Here is a 13,033-nt window from a genome sequence, read left to right as displayed (position 1 = left end):
TGTATCTAGGAGGGAGTCGGGATGAGCTGGCCTGGGGTGGCCTCCTTAACGGTGGGCAGTGGTGAGAAGCATGACTGTCCTCGCTGGGGCCTCTGTCACTGGCCAGTCAGGACTGAGCAGTGGAGGCTCAGGCTTCCTTGTTAACCCATTGCTGGCCTGCCTGGAGAGAGGTGATTGTCTAGAGTTCTCCATCTTGTTAGGCTTCCCCTTTCCCAGTCCATTGGCAGAGAGAGCAGCCTGGAGTTGGGGCCTGTATTGTCTGTGCCCATTGGCATTTCATGGTGGCTCCCTTGTCTAGCCCCCGGGGTTGTGTTGGTCTTTGGGGGGTCCCTGGCCGATCTTCTACCTTCCAGAGCCTTCTTATGTCTGTTCTTACATAACATCCAGGATTTTAATTGTACTTACTGGGAAGAATAGGGGCAGGTACTTCCACTCCATCTTCCTGAAAGTTGTGTTGTTCTCAGCGGTGACTCCTCCAACCCCTTCAACATTAATGTAGTTGAAAAGCTAAAAAATTGGTAAGTGGGTACATTAGAACTCATAGCACTATTTTAGGTTTAAATATTATGTGTATATCAAAAATAGAATTTATACTTTACTTCTCTGACTTTAATAGGAGCGATCTTATCACTTTTTCCCCCAAATCTAGGAGAAAAAATAAGCATTAAAAAACAAATAAAATCTCATGTATAGGGGCACACATGTTTACTTTTGCCTGAGGCTACAGTTTGGCAAGACTTAGCTCTGTCAGATCCTGTCTTTATCTAAAACTTTATTCTTCATGGATTTTAAAATATTGCATTGATACATTATTCATCTTGATGGGTGAGGTTTTTGGCACTCCCGTATGTTTTGCATGTGAGGCTGAGCCAGGCATCACCACCACAGCAGATTCGCTCGGGTCGGGAAGTGAGGGCCGAGGAGAAAGCACGAGTCTCCCGAGATGGGAAGCTCGTCCTGGGATGGGCCGCTCTATAACAGGTTGGAAGGACTGGCCTTAATGAGGCCTCTTAGCTGAACCCCACAGGGCGCAGGTTCTGGGTAAAGGGTCTTCAGCCCCCACCATCTGTGAAGGAGAAGGCCTGACCCCGCATCCTATCAGGACAGGAAAAGGAGCAGCGTTCGGGACCCTGGGGACTGACCTGGTATTCGCAGTGCTCTCTTCACTGGATCCTGTGACACCTCTGTGGCGTCACTGCTGTCACCACCTCGTTTTTCAGATGAAGTAGCTTGGGTTGCCCACTGGGGACAGCAGACGTCCAGCTGCCGTCCCCTCTCCCTTCACTCTGTCCTGTTCCTGTGCCAGCCCGGGCACTTGCTCAGGAATGCCTGGAACACCTTTCTTGCTGCCTGAATTGTAGGCTCAGACACCCCAAGAGCACTTTGATGTCACCCTCTTGCCCTGCCCTGGTTGAACACTGTGTCCCTTCCCGCACCTGCCCTGCGCTCGACCTCTGGCCCTGGTGTACTTAGGGCTTTCCACAGCCTCTGCGGGAAGAGGCTGTGTCCACGAGGTCCTCGGAGGCCCGCAGTGGAGCAAGCTCTTCTCCAGGTGCCGCTCGGTTCCTTCCCCTGCCCTGGGTCTTTCCCGCCCACTCAGGTCTGGGGTACGAGCCAGGCTCTCTGAACACCCCAGGTGGGAGCAGGCCTGGGAGGAGGGCCCAAGCCCAGGCTGGCTGAAGTCTACTGGCCTCTAGTGGTGAAGAGTTGTTAATCATTTACCCCAAGGTCCTCTTTTTATTTATTTGTTAGTTTTATTTTATTTATTTGAAAGGCAGAGTTACAGAGAGGCAGAGGCATAGAGAGAGGATAGAAGGAGAAAGAGAGAGAGAGAGAGAGAGAAAAGAGAGAGAGAGAGGTCCTCCATCTGCTGGTTCACTCCCCAGGTGGCCACAACTGGGCTGATCCAAAGCCAGGAGCCAGGAGCTTCTTAGGGGTCTCCCACACTGGTGCAGGGGCCCAAGGACTTGGGTCATTTACTGCTTTCCCAGGCCATAGCAGAGAGCTGGATTGGAAGTGGAGCAGCCAGGACTTGAACCGGCGCCCATATGGGATACTGGCACTGTAGGCAGCGGCTTTACCTGCTGTGCCACAGCACCGCCTCCCCCTTTTAATTTAAGCCCTCTTAATTCTACCCTACATGGAGCCCATATTTCTACCTTCCCTCCAAATAAAACTTGATTAAGTACTGGTTACTGTCTTAGTTTTTAGACAAAGATTAATCTAACATTACTGATCAGCATGCTATAACCAATTGGTATACCCAAACCAAAGAAACGTGGTGCCTCATTGAGTTGGTAAAATTCCAGGCCTGATTTTAAATTAAGACAACAGCTTTGAAGTCCCCTAGGCCCCATTCATGGAAAGGCCCTTAGAGCCCCCTCATGTTTTAGACAAGAGAACTTGCTTAGAAATAACGAGTCAGTAACCCATGGCGGCACAGCAAAATGTCTTTGGGTGGTAGCATTTCCTCTCCTGTGAGAGCGTGCAATTCAGAGCCAAGGGAAGAGCTATGGCTATGTGGGTGGGGGATCTGCTAGGCCAGGGGAGCAGGGGTCTGAGCTGTGTGGGAGGCGCTGGGAGGCCCTTCTCCTTCCTGGGTGAAGTACCAGGCACTAGGCCACAGCCTGGGGCTTTTGAGCCCAGATCTGTAGCCTTGCTGCCTTCTTCCATCACAGCCTGAGGATGGAATGGCGCCCTGCTCCCTGTTGGGGTGGGTTTCTCCCTCGAGACCAAAGGAGACGCCTTCCTTCCTCTGAGCTTTTGATGTGTGGCTCTAATACTGACAGGTTTAGGTCTCTAGGTCTGGATTCCATTCTACCCCATGTGTCATAGAAGTGCTAGTGTTGCTTTACTGGGGCAGGGGTTGGAAAGTCTGAAAGTGACAGATGTCTGGGCCCCAGGGGTGTGCACGTACGTGCGGGGGATTCCCTAACCCTTCTAACAGGCCCTGCTTCTTAGGTGACGCGGCGCTTCGGGATTCCGGGGCTGAAGAAAGTCATGGACTGGTTTGGCTACTACGGAGGCCCCTGCCGTGCCCCACTGCAGGCACTGAGCCCTGCTGAGGAGGAGGCCCTGCGTGTGGATTTCACCAGCAATGGCTGGCTCTGAGAGCAAGCGGGGGACCTGCCTGGCTGAGCTCGTTGGTCTCCTGCCTTGCACCTGCAGCTTGAAGGCGTGTGGGAGAAGCAAGGGTACTGACCTCTTTTCCGACTGGGGTCTTCCGGCACTCTTATCCTCATAGCCCCGTGACTTCCCACGTTTGTATCCTGCATCTGAGTCTCTGAGCCTTCAGGCTGGGAAGGAGCAATGTCTCACGGTCTCTACTGCACATGTGTTCCTGTGACCCAAGGCACTTGAAGCCACAGCAAGAGAGGAAGGGTGGGGGGCATCTGGGCACAAACAGGTCTTACTGACGGGATCACTACCTAGACTTGGGGCTACAATCCTTAGGCTTAGGTAGCCAGGGCTACCCTAAGAGCCTGCGTCTGGCTCCTTCCAGGGGTAGCGGTAGGTTGGGAACCTGGTTGGAGAAGCTGCTGGTCTTGGAAGGGCCAGCTGCTTTCTACCCATCACACCCTTCCCCATCTACCTGCCTTCGCCACACATTCTTGTCCCCAACTCAATTCAACTGTTAATGCAGGGAGCCGGCCCGGCTCCTTCAGACTGCTAAACCACGACACCTGGTGGATAGACGTTACAATCTAGAGACCGCAGTGACCGGCCCAGGTCCAAAACAGTAGGAAAGGGGCACTTGGCCTTGAGACAGGGCCACATTTTGCCTATAGGCTGTCTCTTTTATTATTAAAAAGAATCACTTCGTTACTCTAATAAAGTTTAAAGTAAAGCTGGTGTGGCTCTGCTCAGATGGACACTCCGCTGCTCTGCAGACCTTGGATCGCCTGGCTGCGTGTCAAGAACCTCTCCGGAAGTGCCTGAGCTCTCACAGCTGCCTTTCTGCAAGTCTGAGAGAGCCCTAACAAGACTGGCCAAACAGGCATTAGACTAATGGTGGCCTAGGAAAGACTTAATGAATTTTTTAGTGGGAAACTGTAATAGGCAAGGAAGCACAATTGGGATATTTGGAGACACACAGTATGTTAACCAAATAGCTTCTCCAATGTGGTTAACCCTCTTCCATAGTAGTATCTATGTAATGGCAGAAAAACTGAAATAATTTTTTAAGATTTCACATTATGTTTTAGTTTTTAAAAAAATTTATTTGAAAGGCATAGTTACAGAGAGGGAGGAAAAAAAAAAACAAACCTGGGCCAGGTTGAAGCCAGGAATTAGGAGCTTCTTCCAGGTCTCTGACGTGGGTGGCGAGGGCCCAGGGACTTGGGTCATCTTCCGCTGCTTTCCCAGGTGCACCAGTAGGGAACTGGATTAGAAGTGCAGCAGCTGGGATTCAACCAGTGCCCATATGACATGTAGGCACTACAGGTAGCCGCTTACCTGCTATGCCACAGCACTGTCCCTGACACACACACACAGTTTCATTTGCTGATTCACTCTCCAAATTGTTGCAGTGGCCAAGGCTGGGCCAGGCAGAAGCCTAGAGCCAGAAATTCCATCCAGGTCTCCCACATGGGTGGCAGGGCCCCAAGTACTTGGGCCATCTTTCACTGCCTTTCCCAAGCACGTTAGCAGGGAGCTGGATCAGAAGTAGAGCAGCCAGGACTCAAACTGGCCCTCATATGGATGCTGGCATTGCAGGTAACAGCTTAACCCACTGCACTATGATACCAGCCCCTAAATATATTTTAAGTGATTTATTTATTTGTCTAGGTTTGAGTTTTGGTTCTATCAATTCCAGCTATCTGTTACTGTGCACCCTGGGAGGCAGCAGTAAAGGTTCAAATAGTTGGGTCCCTGCCACCCTGCTCCTACTTTGAGCCTGACCTAGCCCTGGCTGTTGTGGGCATTTGGGGAGTGACCCAGCAGATGGGAGATCTCTCTGTCTTTCAAATAAAAAAATTACTAAAACAAAAGTATAAAGTTAAGAGTTAAATAGGAGTGAGTGTTTGGCCTGGGTTAAGGTGCCTGCATCCCATGACAGAGTGCCTGGGTTTGATACCCAGCTCTGGCTCTTGACTCCAGCTTCTTGCTAATGCAGCGATGGCTCAAATGACTGGACTCCACCCACCAAAGTGGGAGATGAATTGAGTTCCTGGCTCCCAGTTTTGGCCCAGCCCAGTCCCAATCATTGCAAGCATTTGAGGGTGTGAATCAGTGGATGAGAGATCTTTCTGTCACCCTTTCTGATCCCTCTGACCCTCAAATAAAGGGGGTGTATGTGAGGGAAATGGACCCTGGTTAGAGAATAACACACACGACATCAATTTTCAATGGCAAGTAGACAGGGCTGGCGCCATGGCTCACTAGGCTAATCCTCCGCCTTGCGGCGCCAGCACACCAGGTTCTAGTCCCAGTTAGGGCGCCAGATTCTGTCCCGGTTGCCCCTCTTCCAGGCCAGCTCTCTGCTATGGCCCAGGAGTGCAGTGGAGGATAGCCCAAGTCCTTGGGCCCTGCACCCTCATGGGAGACCAGGAAAAGCACCTGGCTCCTGGCTTCGGATCAGTGCAATGCGCCAGCCGCACTGGCCATTGGAGGGTGAACCAACGGCAAAAGGAAGACCTTTCTCTCTGTCTCTCTCTCTGTCCACTCTGCCTGTCAAAAAAAAAAAAAAAAAAAGTAGACATCTGGGTGGCACTAAAGGTTGGGGCTTAGCCTCTGGGCTCCTTTCATGGTACCTGTCAGGAGACTCAGGCTTAGGGCAGGGAGAAAGACAAGGCTGGGGAGGTAGGCTAGTGCACTGGTTAAGAGCTTTGCCTTTGGGCTTAAACAGACTGGATTTTTTTTTTTTTTTTTTTTTTTTTTTTTGACAGGCAGAGTGGACAGTGAGAGAGAGAGACAGAGAGAGAAAGGTCTTCCTTTGCCGTTGGTTCACCCTCCAATGGCCGCCGCTGCAGCCGGCGCACCGCGCTGATCCTGGCAGGAGCCAGGAGCCAGGTGCTTTTCCTGGTCTCCCATGGGGTGCAGGGCCCAAGCACCTGGGCCATCCTCCACTGCACTCCCTGGCCATAGCAGAGAGCTGGCCTGGAAGAGGGGCAACCGGGACAGAATCCGGCGCCCCAACCGGGACTAGAACCCGGTGTGCCGGCGCCGCAAGGTGGAGGATTAGCCTATTGAGCCACGGCGCCGGCTCAGACTGGATTTAAATTCTGGATCTGCCCCTTAGTGCGTCTGCCGGACTTGGGAAAATCCACCTAACCTCCCTGAGCCTCATCAGTAACACAAAGATGATAATAAGAGGCCTTCCTCTAGGGCTGTGCCGAGGACTGAGCAAGATCATGCACCTCAAAAGCTCGGCGTGGCTCCGAGCAAGGGCGCCCTGGGCAGGAGCTGACTTGCCTGAGGCAGCCCAGCAGGTCTGGTAGCAAAGTGGTCTCAGGGCTTAGCACTCTGATGCTTAGGTTACGAGGAATCCAGTGGAAAGGGAGTTGGAGTCAGGGAGAAAGGGACACAAATCCCATCTGGCTTGGCACTTGCTCATTTGGGTAACCTGAGCCTATCTGCATAAAAGAAAAGTTCACTTCACACCCCCACTCTGCAAAGGTTTCAGAATCAGATGATATTACATCATTCAGTGTGCAGGTCAGTCCCAAGCCCCAGCCTGATGAACTTTTAGAAACATCAAGCCCAGGCCGGCGCCGCGGCTCACTAGGCTAATCCTCCACCTTGCGGCGCCGGCACACCAGGTTCTAGTCCCGGTCGGGGTGCCAGATTCTGTCCCGGTTGCCCCTCTTCCAGGCCAGCTCTCTGCTGTGGCCCGGGAGTGCAGTGGAGGATGGCCCAGGTGCTTGGGCCCTGCACCCCATGGGAGACCAGGATAAGTACCTGGCTCCTGGCTCCTGCCATGGGATCAGCGTGGTGCACCAGCTGCACCGCGCTGGCCGCGGCGGCCATTGGAGGGTGAACCAACGGGGAAAGGAAGACTTTTCTCTCTGTCTCTCTCTCTCACTGTCCACTCTGCCTGTCAAAAAAAAAAAAAAAAAAAAAAGAAACATCAAGCCCAAGGACGAGAAAGGAAAGCTAAGTAGAGGCAGTTCTTGTGATCTGTTTATTCTTCATAAACACTTGCTCTACAGTACAATCCAGAGAATAAATAGAGGCACACGGCTATCGTTTTCACCACAATCTGCTGTGGAGGGACAGGCGGTGTGAGGATAGGGACTGGCCACGTGTCTGGGTCACAGGGTAACTGGAAGCCTCCGTGTAACTGTGCAGGGATCCTGTCCGTCAGGAGTGATACCAGGTCTCATGGCAGAAAAGTCGCAGTGAACCAGATGCACAGAGTCACATGCTCCTTAGTCCACCACAGTCCTGGAAGGCCAATTCCACTTACACGTAAGGGGTGTGGTTGAGTCTGACCCACGGCACACTGGGAAAGGCCGTTGTCAGTCCACACCATCCGCAGGGATTCAGTTCCCTCCATGGTGGGCAGCCAAGTGAGGTGCTTACATGTACTCGGCCCTGGTGTAAGTAAGAAGTGCAAGTTCTGTAAGGTGACTGCGTGTGCGAGTCTTTCTTGAAGAGCCCATGAAGGGGTCCTGTTTGACATCTAAGGAAGGAGAGGCACGGATGGGGATCACCTGCAAGGTAAGGACGACAGCTTGGACAGTCAGGGAGGAACACGCTGCACGCTTGCCGGGTCCTCACGGACGGACAAGCAGAGAGGAGGATCATTCTGGCTAGAGAGTGTGGAGCAGGCTCCAAGCAGCGGTGAAGGAGGCAGTAACAGAAAAGCTCTGCCAACTGTACTACGTGCCCCTGTTCCTCTCCTTACTTCTCCAGGGTAGCACAAAGCACAGGCCCTACGTAGAAGTTAGGATCATCCGCCCCAGATGTAGGCAGAATGAAGAGATTATTCTCTATCACTCAGCAGAAAGGGGTAGCAGGCCCCATCTGGTCTGCACTGGCTAAGCCTAAGGTGTAGGAACAGAGACAACGAGTGAGACGAGGCGGCTTTCCCTCTGTCCTCTTGCACCTAAAGATGAAGAAACAACAGACTGCTGGCGGCTGGGGCAGGGCCTGTGAACAGACGCCCTGGCATTTCCTGCGGCTGGGTTCCGACTGGCAGGTGCCGGGCAGAGCACAGGGCTGCTGCTCCGCAGTCCTCTCGGCTCAGCTCGGCTCAGATCTGGTCCGACTGCTCACCTCGGCTGAACCACGGGCCTTGGCCCTTCCCAGTCCTCGGCAGCTGGTGCCCAGCCCCGCATCAGGCGGTGAGGCTTCTGGCTGACTTGGAGGCGCTCTGGGCCCGCTGGACCACGGCCGAGCACTTCTCCCGCCGCAGCAGCTTGTTGTTCTCAAACAGGCCCTCGTTGCGCGGGATGCCGTGAGAGCCATCAGGGAAAGTCAGCAGGCCTTGGGGAGGACAGACAAATACGGAGTGATGGTGACACTAACGCTGCAGCGGCTAGCTTGGCGTGCCGAGGCCAAAGATGCGAAAAACTCGAGGCTCTGCTCAGGAGTCCTCAGCAGGGCAGCTGGGTGGGGAGGCATGGGGGCACGACCCCTGCGGCTGTGGGGTAGCCAGGGGAGGGGCTGCACTAAAAAGGTATTTCCACCCTGCTGTGCCCACCCAAGGCACCCGTCCCGTTGGGCTGAAACTTACCAAAACCATCTACTCTGCCATTTTTAAATTCCCCCTCAAAGGTCATGTTGTCGTGTCGGATGAAGACTCCGACGCCGTTAAACTTGCCCTGAGCAAACTCCCCCTCGTACCTGCGGAAACACCAAGATGTTAGCCTTTAGTGGGCATGTTAGCCATCTGGGTTCACTGAAGCCAGCAGCTGCCGCTATGTGCTCCTCACTAAGACCCAGGAGCAGAGCAGAGCTGTCGGCACTGAGCCTGGAGCTCGACCCAGCCACACCCACCCCATTCGCAGCCAGCAGAGAAGGGTCGGCGTGTATGTATGATGTGAGGCCCGAATCTCAAGGAAAGAATCTAGTAAGTAGAGTGCAAGGTCACTCACTCCTTGACATTTCAAATTTTAGATTGATTTCAAATGTCACCAACAAAAGAGCTGCTCACTCCCTGCCTGCCCCACTTTAGAATCAGAGCCTCCCCAGTGGAAGGCTAGGAAAGCAATGACCTGATACCCACCTTGAGCCATCTGAGAAGGTCAGTACCCCGAAGCCGTTAAAAAGCCCATTCTCAAAATGACCCAGGTAGGTGCCACCATCTGCAAACATCAGCTGACCAAAGCCATGCCTGCGGCCTGAGCAAAAAGATGGACAGGTGTGAGGTTGGAAAGGGGCAGCTTCTGATCCCTTCTCACTCGCCCAGCATCCCTTACCCCCCATGCCCTGGGCCCCAGAGGAAAGAAGAAAAGCCAGGGCATTCGCAGGGCACAATGTTACCCAGTCCAGGCACCAGGAAAATATTGCTCCTTGGACTGCCCATCCTAAGTCACAGCCATCACCTATGGAGCAGGGTCCCCCAAGTATGAATGGCAAGTGGGCACTTGAAAATAACCCTACCTGGGCAGGAGTCTGGCCTAGGGGTTCAGATGCATGGGCTGTTTGGGCCTTTGGGGAATGGACCAGCAGATGGGAGCTCTCTGTCTACTTCTCAATAAATAAATAAGTAAATAAAAACAGCTAACATTTATAGTAGCTTTGCTATGAGCCAGCCAGTCTTCTGAGCACTCTGTATTTATCATCTAATTTAATCTTCATGAAAACCTTATGAAGTAGGCATAGTACTATTTTTATTCCATTTGCCAGATGGGAAAATTGAGGCAGGGAGAAGCTAAATAACTTGCTGGAGATCACAGAGCTCTGAGCAGGGGAGCAAGAATGCAGATGCAGCGGGCAGCCCGACAGGGAGCCCTCAACACTCACCTTTACACAGGGGCCTCTCTGAGAAACAAACAGACATATCCCTTAGACTGGGAGGCTCCTGGGTGAACCTGACACCCTCCCTGGCAGCACTGGCTGAGCTCTGTCTGCTGTGCTTACCATACTGTCGTGCTTACCCACTGAATGGACCAGAACACAGAGCAGTCATGTCCTTCAAACACAGGTGAGGGTGTTCCTTTGGTGGACAGAGACTGCCCCCAGCAGAGCCTCAGGCAGTCTCTCCTCCAAAAGGCCATCTTTGAGGGGACAGCAGGTGTTTGGGAGGCAAGAGAAAAGGCTTGGGATGGGAAGAGGCAAGGTCACGCCCCATCTGCACAACTTCTGAAGGCTCATGCATTCATCAGCCACGGGGATCTAATGTGAGCAGAATGAGGCGAGTGTCTGGTAACAGCTTGAACTGCCCTTCACCTTCGAGAGGGCAGGGAGTCCAGCCCCTCGGGGCACTTCCTGGCTTGCTAGCACTGGGCCTGCAAGACTTCAAAGCAGCCAGACTGTGCTTCCAAACTGAATGTCATTAAACTGCTTCCTGCATAATGTCAGGCTCCAAAGAATTTGACTAGTCCTATGAATGGACACTTCCAAAGGTAATGAGCTGTGTGTCACAGGAAATTCAAGGCAATGAATCTCATTTGTTCTTGAGTGTCTGCCCTACTTTTCAGATCGTCCTAACATTTTTTTTAAAGATTTATTTATTTGAAAGGCAGAGTTACAGAGAGGCAGAGGCAGACGCTGACGCAGAGAGATCTTCCATCTGCTGGTTCATTCCCCAGATGGCCACAACAGCCGGAGATGGGCCGATCTGAAGCCAGGAGCCAGGAGCTTCTTCCGAGTCTCCCACAAGAGTGCAGGAGCCCAAGCACCTGGGCCATCCTCCACTGCTTTCCCAAGCTATAACAGAGAGCCGGATCAGAAGTGGAGCAGGGGCCCGTGCTGTAGCGTAGTGGGTAAAGCTGCCACCTGTAGTGCCAGCATCCCATATGGGTGCCAGTTCAAGTACCGGCTGTTCCACTTCAATCCAGCTCTCTGCTATGGCCTGAGAAAGCAGTAGAAGATGGCCCAAGTACTTGGGCCTCTGCACCCAACTGGGGGACCTGGAGGAAGCTCCCGGCTCCCGGCTTTGGATCATCGCAGCTCCAACGGTTGCAGTCAATTGGGGAGTGAACCAGCAGATGGAAGACCTCTTTCTCTCTCTGCCTCTCCTTCTCTCTCTGTGTAACTCTGACTTCCAAATAAATAAATCTTAAAAAAAAAAAAAGTGGAGCAGCCAGGTTTTAATGACGGCACTGCAGGTGGTGGCTTTACCCACTACGCCACAGCGCCAGCCCCCCTAACTTCTTAAGATTCATTGGAACCAATTCATTGCACTGAACTCTGTACTCTAATTTATGGACACTTAAAATGATTCACTATACTCTGCTGGGTACATTAGCATTTATTTTTTAAAATTCCCAAATAATATTACTGAAGGATGAAAGGATGTTGAAACATCCTTTCAAATTTAGAAATGTAAGGACTTAATTCACTTGTGGGGGTTTGGGTGAATAAGAGCATTTTCTAACTGTTATTTAACCCTAACATAGAACAAAGGAAAGGCACTCTGGAATCAAGCCCTGGAGTGGGAAATAGTCCTGAAGCTCCAGAGAGTTGGCTGTCTAGCCTGGTGCCCTGAGATTCCCCCAGGGGTCCTTCTCACCCTCCTTCCACTCGCCACGGTATTCTTCCCCACTGGAGTAGGTGAAGGAACCCTTTGTCAGGGTCATGGTGACAGCTTACAGAAGAAAAGGGTGAAAGCTGTAGGAAACAAGCAGAGGAAAACAGTGTCACACCACGCTGGAGGGGTGCTCCGCAAAACATCACTGCCACACTCTCTGAGGCCGCCAGGCCGCTCATCTCCACTGACTTGGATACTTTTAACAAAAACACCCACTTCTCCAACCACCGCCATCATCACCACCTCTACCCAAGCACAATTATCCTCCTCTTGGTTTTAAAGGTTTCAGTTAGTTCCAGTTCTCTATGACCTGGCAGTGGAGGATTAATCGACGAAGATTTACTCAACACCTACTATGTGTTTAGTCAGCACATCGTCTCTTCCCTCAGTGAGATTATAATCTAGTCAATTCAACCAACAAGTAAAACCTGAATTATACTAGAGATAGTGCAATCAGGTGCCAGCTTGGCTGGCAGAGATGAATGAAGATGGGATGGGTGGGGTTTAAAGCGAGCAGGGAGAAAGCAGAGAGCAGCCCCAGATTGGGAACACACGGGGAATGGGACGAACACCAAACGAGCAAGGGAGACATGGGCAGTTCACAGGGAACACAAGCCTGGTCTCACTGTAACAGGTATTTGGGGAGCAATAGGACATGAATTGTCTCGGTACAGTCTGCCAACATCTGAAATCTGAAAATAACCTACTGGACTTAGTTGTCCAAATACTGTCATTTGTGGCTGGAGGGACAGAAGCCCAGAGAGGTTAAGGGGTGGGTTGGTGGCTGAGCTGGAACAAGCACCTGCCTCCCTGACCGTGGCTGGCCCTTTGTCTCCCACACTCTAGCTACCACTGTTAGGTCAGGCTAGTTTAAGGAGACCCATGAAAACCAGGCAGAAGAGCTTATAGCTGACATTGTGGAGAAAAGAGGAAGTTTCTGGGGGAGGAGTTGTGAACAGGGATGGAATACGATGAAAGCAGTGTTCTGAAAAAATGATTACGGCAAAGGGAGCAGGAGGGGTGGGGTAGACAAAGCCTACAGGGAAGAAAGTTTGCAGGGAAGATGTGATAACTGAATAGACCATTAAAATGGGCACCGTTTTTCTCCCTCCATTCATGCCCATGCCATATGACATGGCAGATCCTCCCATTAAGAGGCAGTATTTATTTATTCCCGTGCCCACTGGATCTGGGTTGGCTGTGTGAGTTGCTCTACTAACGGGGCATTTGCAAAGGTGATGGAGCACCGGGTTTGCATCTGGACCTGATCAGCCCCCAGGATGATGAGTGGCTACACGGAGCAGCTGCTCCAGCTGACCACAGAGGGGTAAGTGAGCTCAGGCAAGACCAGCAGACATTTAGTTGCTTTTTCTGTATCCTCAGTGATGTGTG

General features: G+C 52.1%; 2 protein-coding genes across 10 annotated transcripts in view; one reads left to right on the top strand and one right to left on the bottom strand.

Moving 5' to 3' along the window:
- HOGA1 (4-hydroxy-2-oxoglutarate aldolase 1) overlaps positions 1 to 3,847 on the top strand; it is a 25,987-nt gene extending 22,140 nt beyond the window's left edge. For all 3 annotated transcript variants that reach the window (XM_002718577.5, XM_051824039.2, XM_017348471.3), the window contains one exon: positions 2,962 to 3,847. In XM_002718577.5, coding sequence (XP_002718623.1) covers positions 2,962 to 3,111 — 150 coding nt within the window. In that variant the 3' untranslated portion in view covers positions 3,112 to 3,847. The remainder of the gene's footprint in view (positions 1 to 2,961) is intronic.
- The window catches only part of MORN4 (MORN repeat containing 4), a 34,542-nt gene that overhangs the window by 12,104 nt on the left and 9,405 nt on the right, over positions 1 to 13,033 (bottom strand). For 4 of the 7 annotated variants that reach the window (XR_011382333.1, XR_007911066.2, XR_011382331.1 and 1 more), the window contains exons 2-6: positions 11,624 to 11,721; positions 9,173 to 9,287; positions 8,681 to 8,790; positions 8,221 to 8,430; positions 406 to 507 (exon numbers count right to left, since the gene is read on the bottom strand). Coding sequence is in view for 2 of the 7 variants with exons in the window: in XM_008270303.4 (XP_008268525.1) it covers positions 8,282 to 8,430; positions 8,681 to 8,790; positions 9,173 to 9,287; positions 11,624 to 11,690 (441 nt within the window). In the remaining 5 variants the exon portion in view is untranslated. Of the gene's footprint in view, positions 1 to 405; positions 508 to 4,198; positions 4,402 to 7,109; positions 8,431 to 8,680; positions 8,791 to 9,172; positions 9,288 to 11,623; positions 11,722 to 13,033 lie in introns of those variants that run through there. The other 3 variants (XM_008270303.4, XM_002718592.5, XR_007911067.2) reach the window with 2 other exon arrangements.

The sequence above is a fragment of the Oryctolagus cuniculus genome, chromosome 15 (assembly GCF_964237555.1).
Source record: "Oryctolagus cuniculus chromosome 15, mOryCun1.1, whole genome shotgun sequence".
Lineage (NCBI taxonomy): Eukaryota > Metazoa > Chordata > Mammalia > Lagomorpha > Leporidae > Oryctolagus > Oryctolagus cuniculus.
Note: the sequence above shows the minus strand (reverse complement) of the source record. Positions and strands in the feature narration are given on the sequence as shown.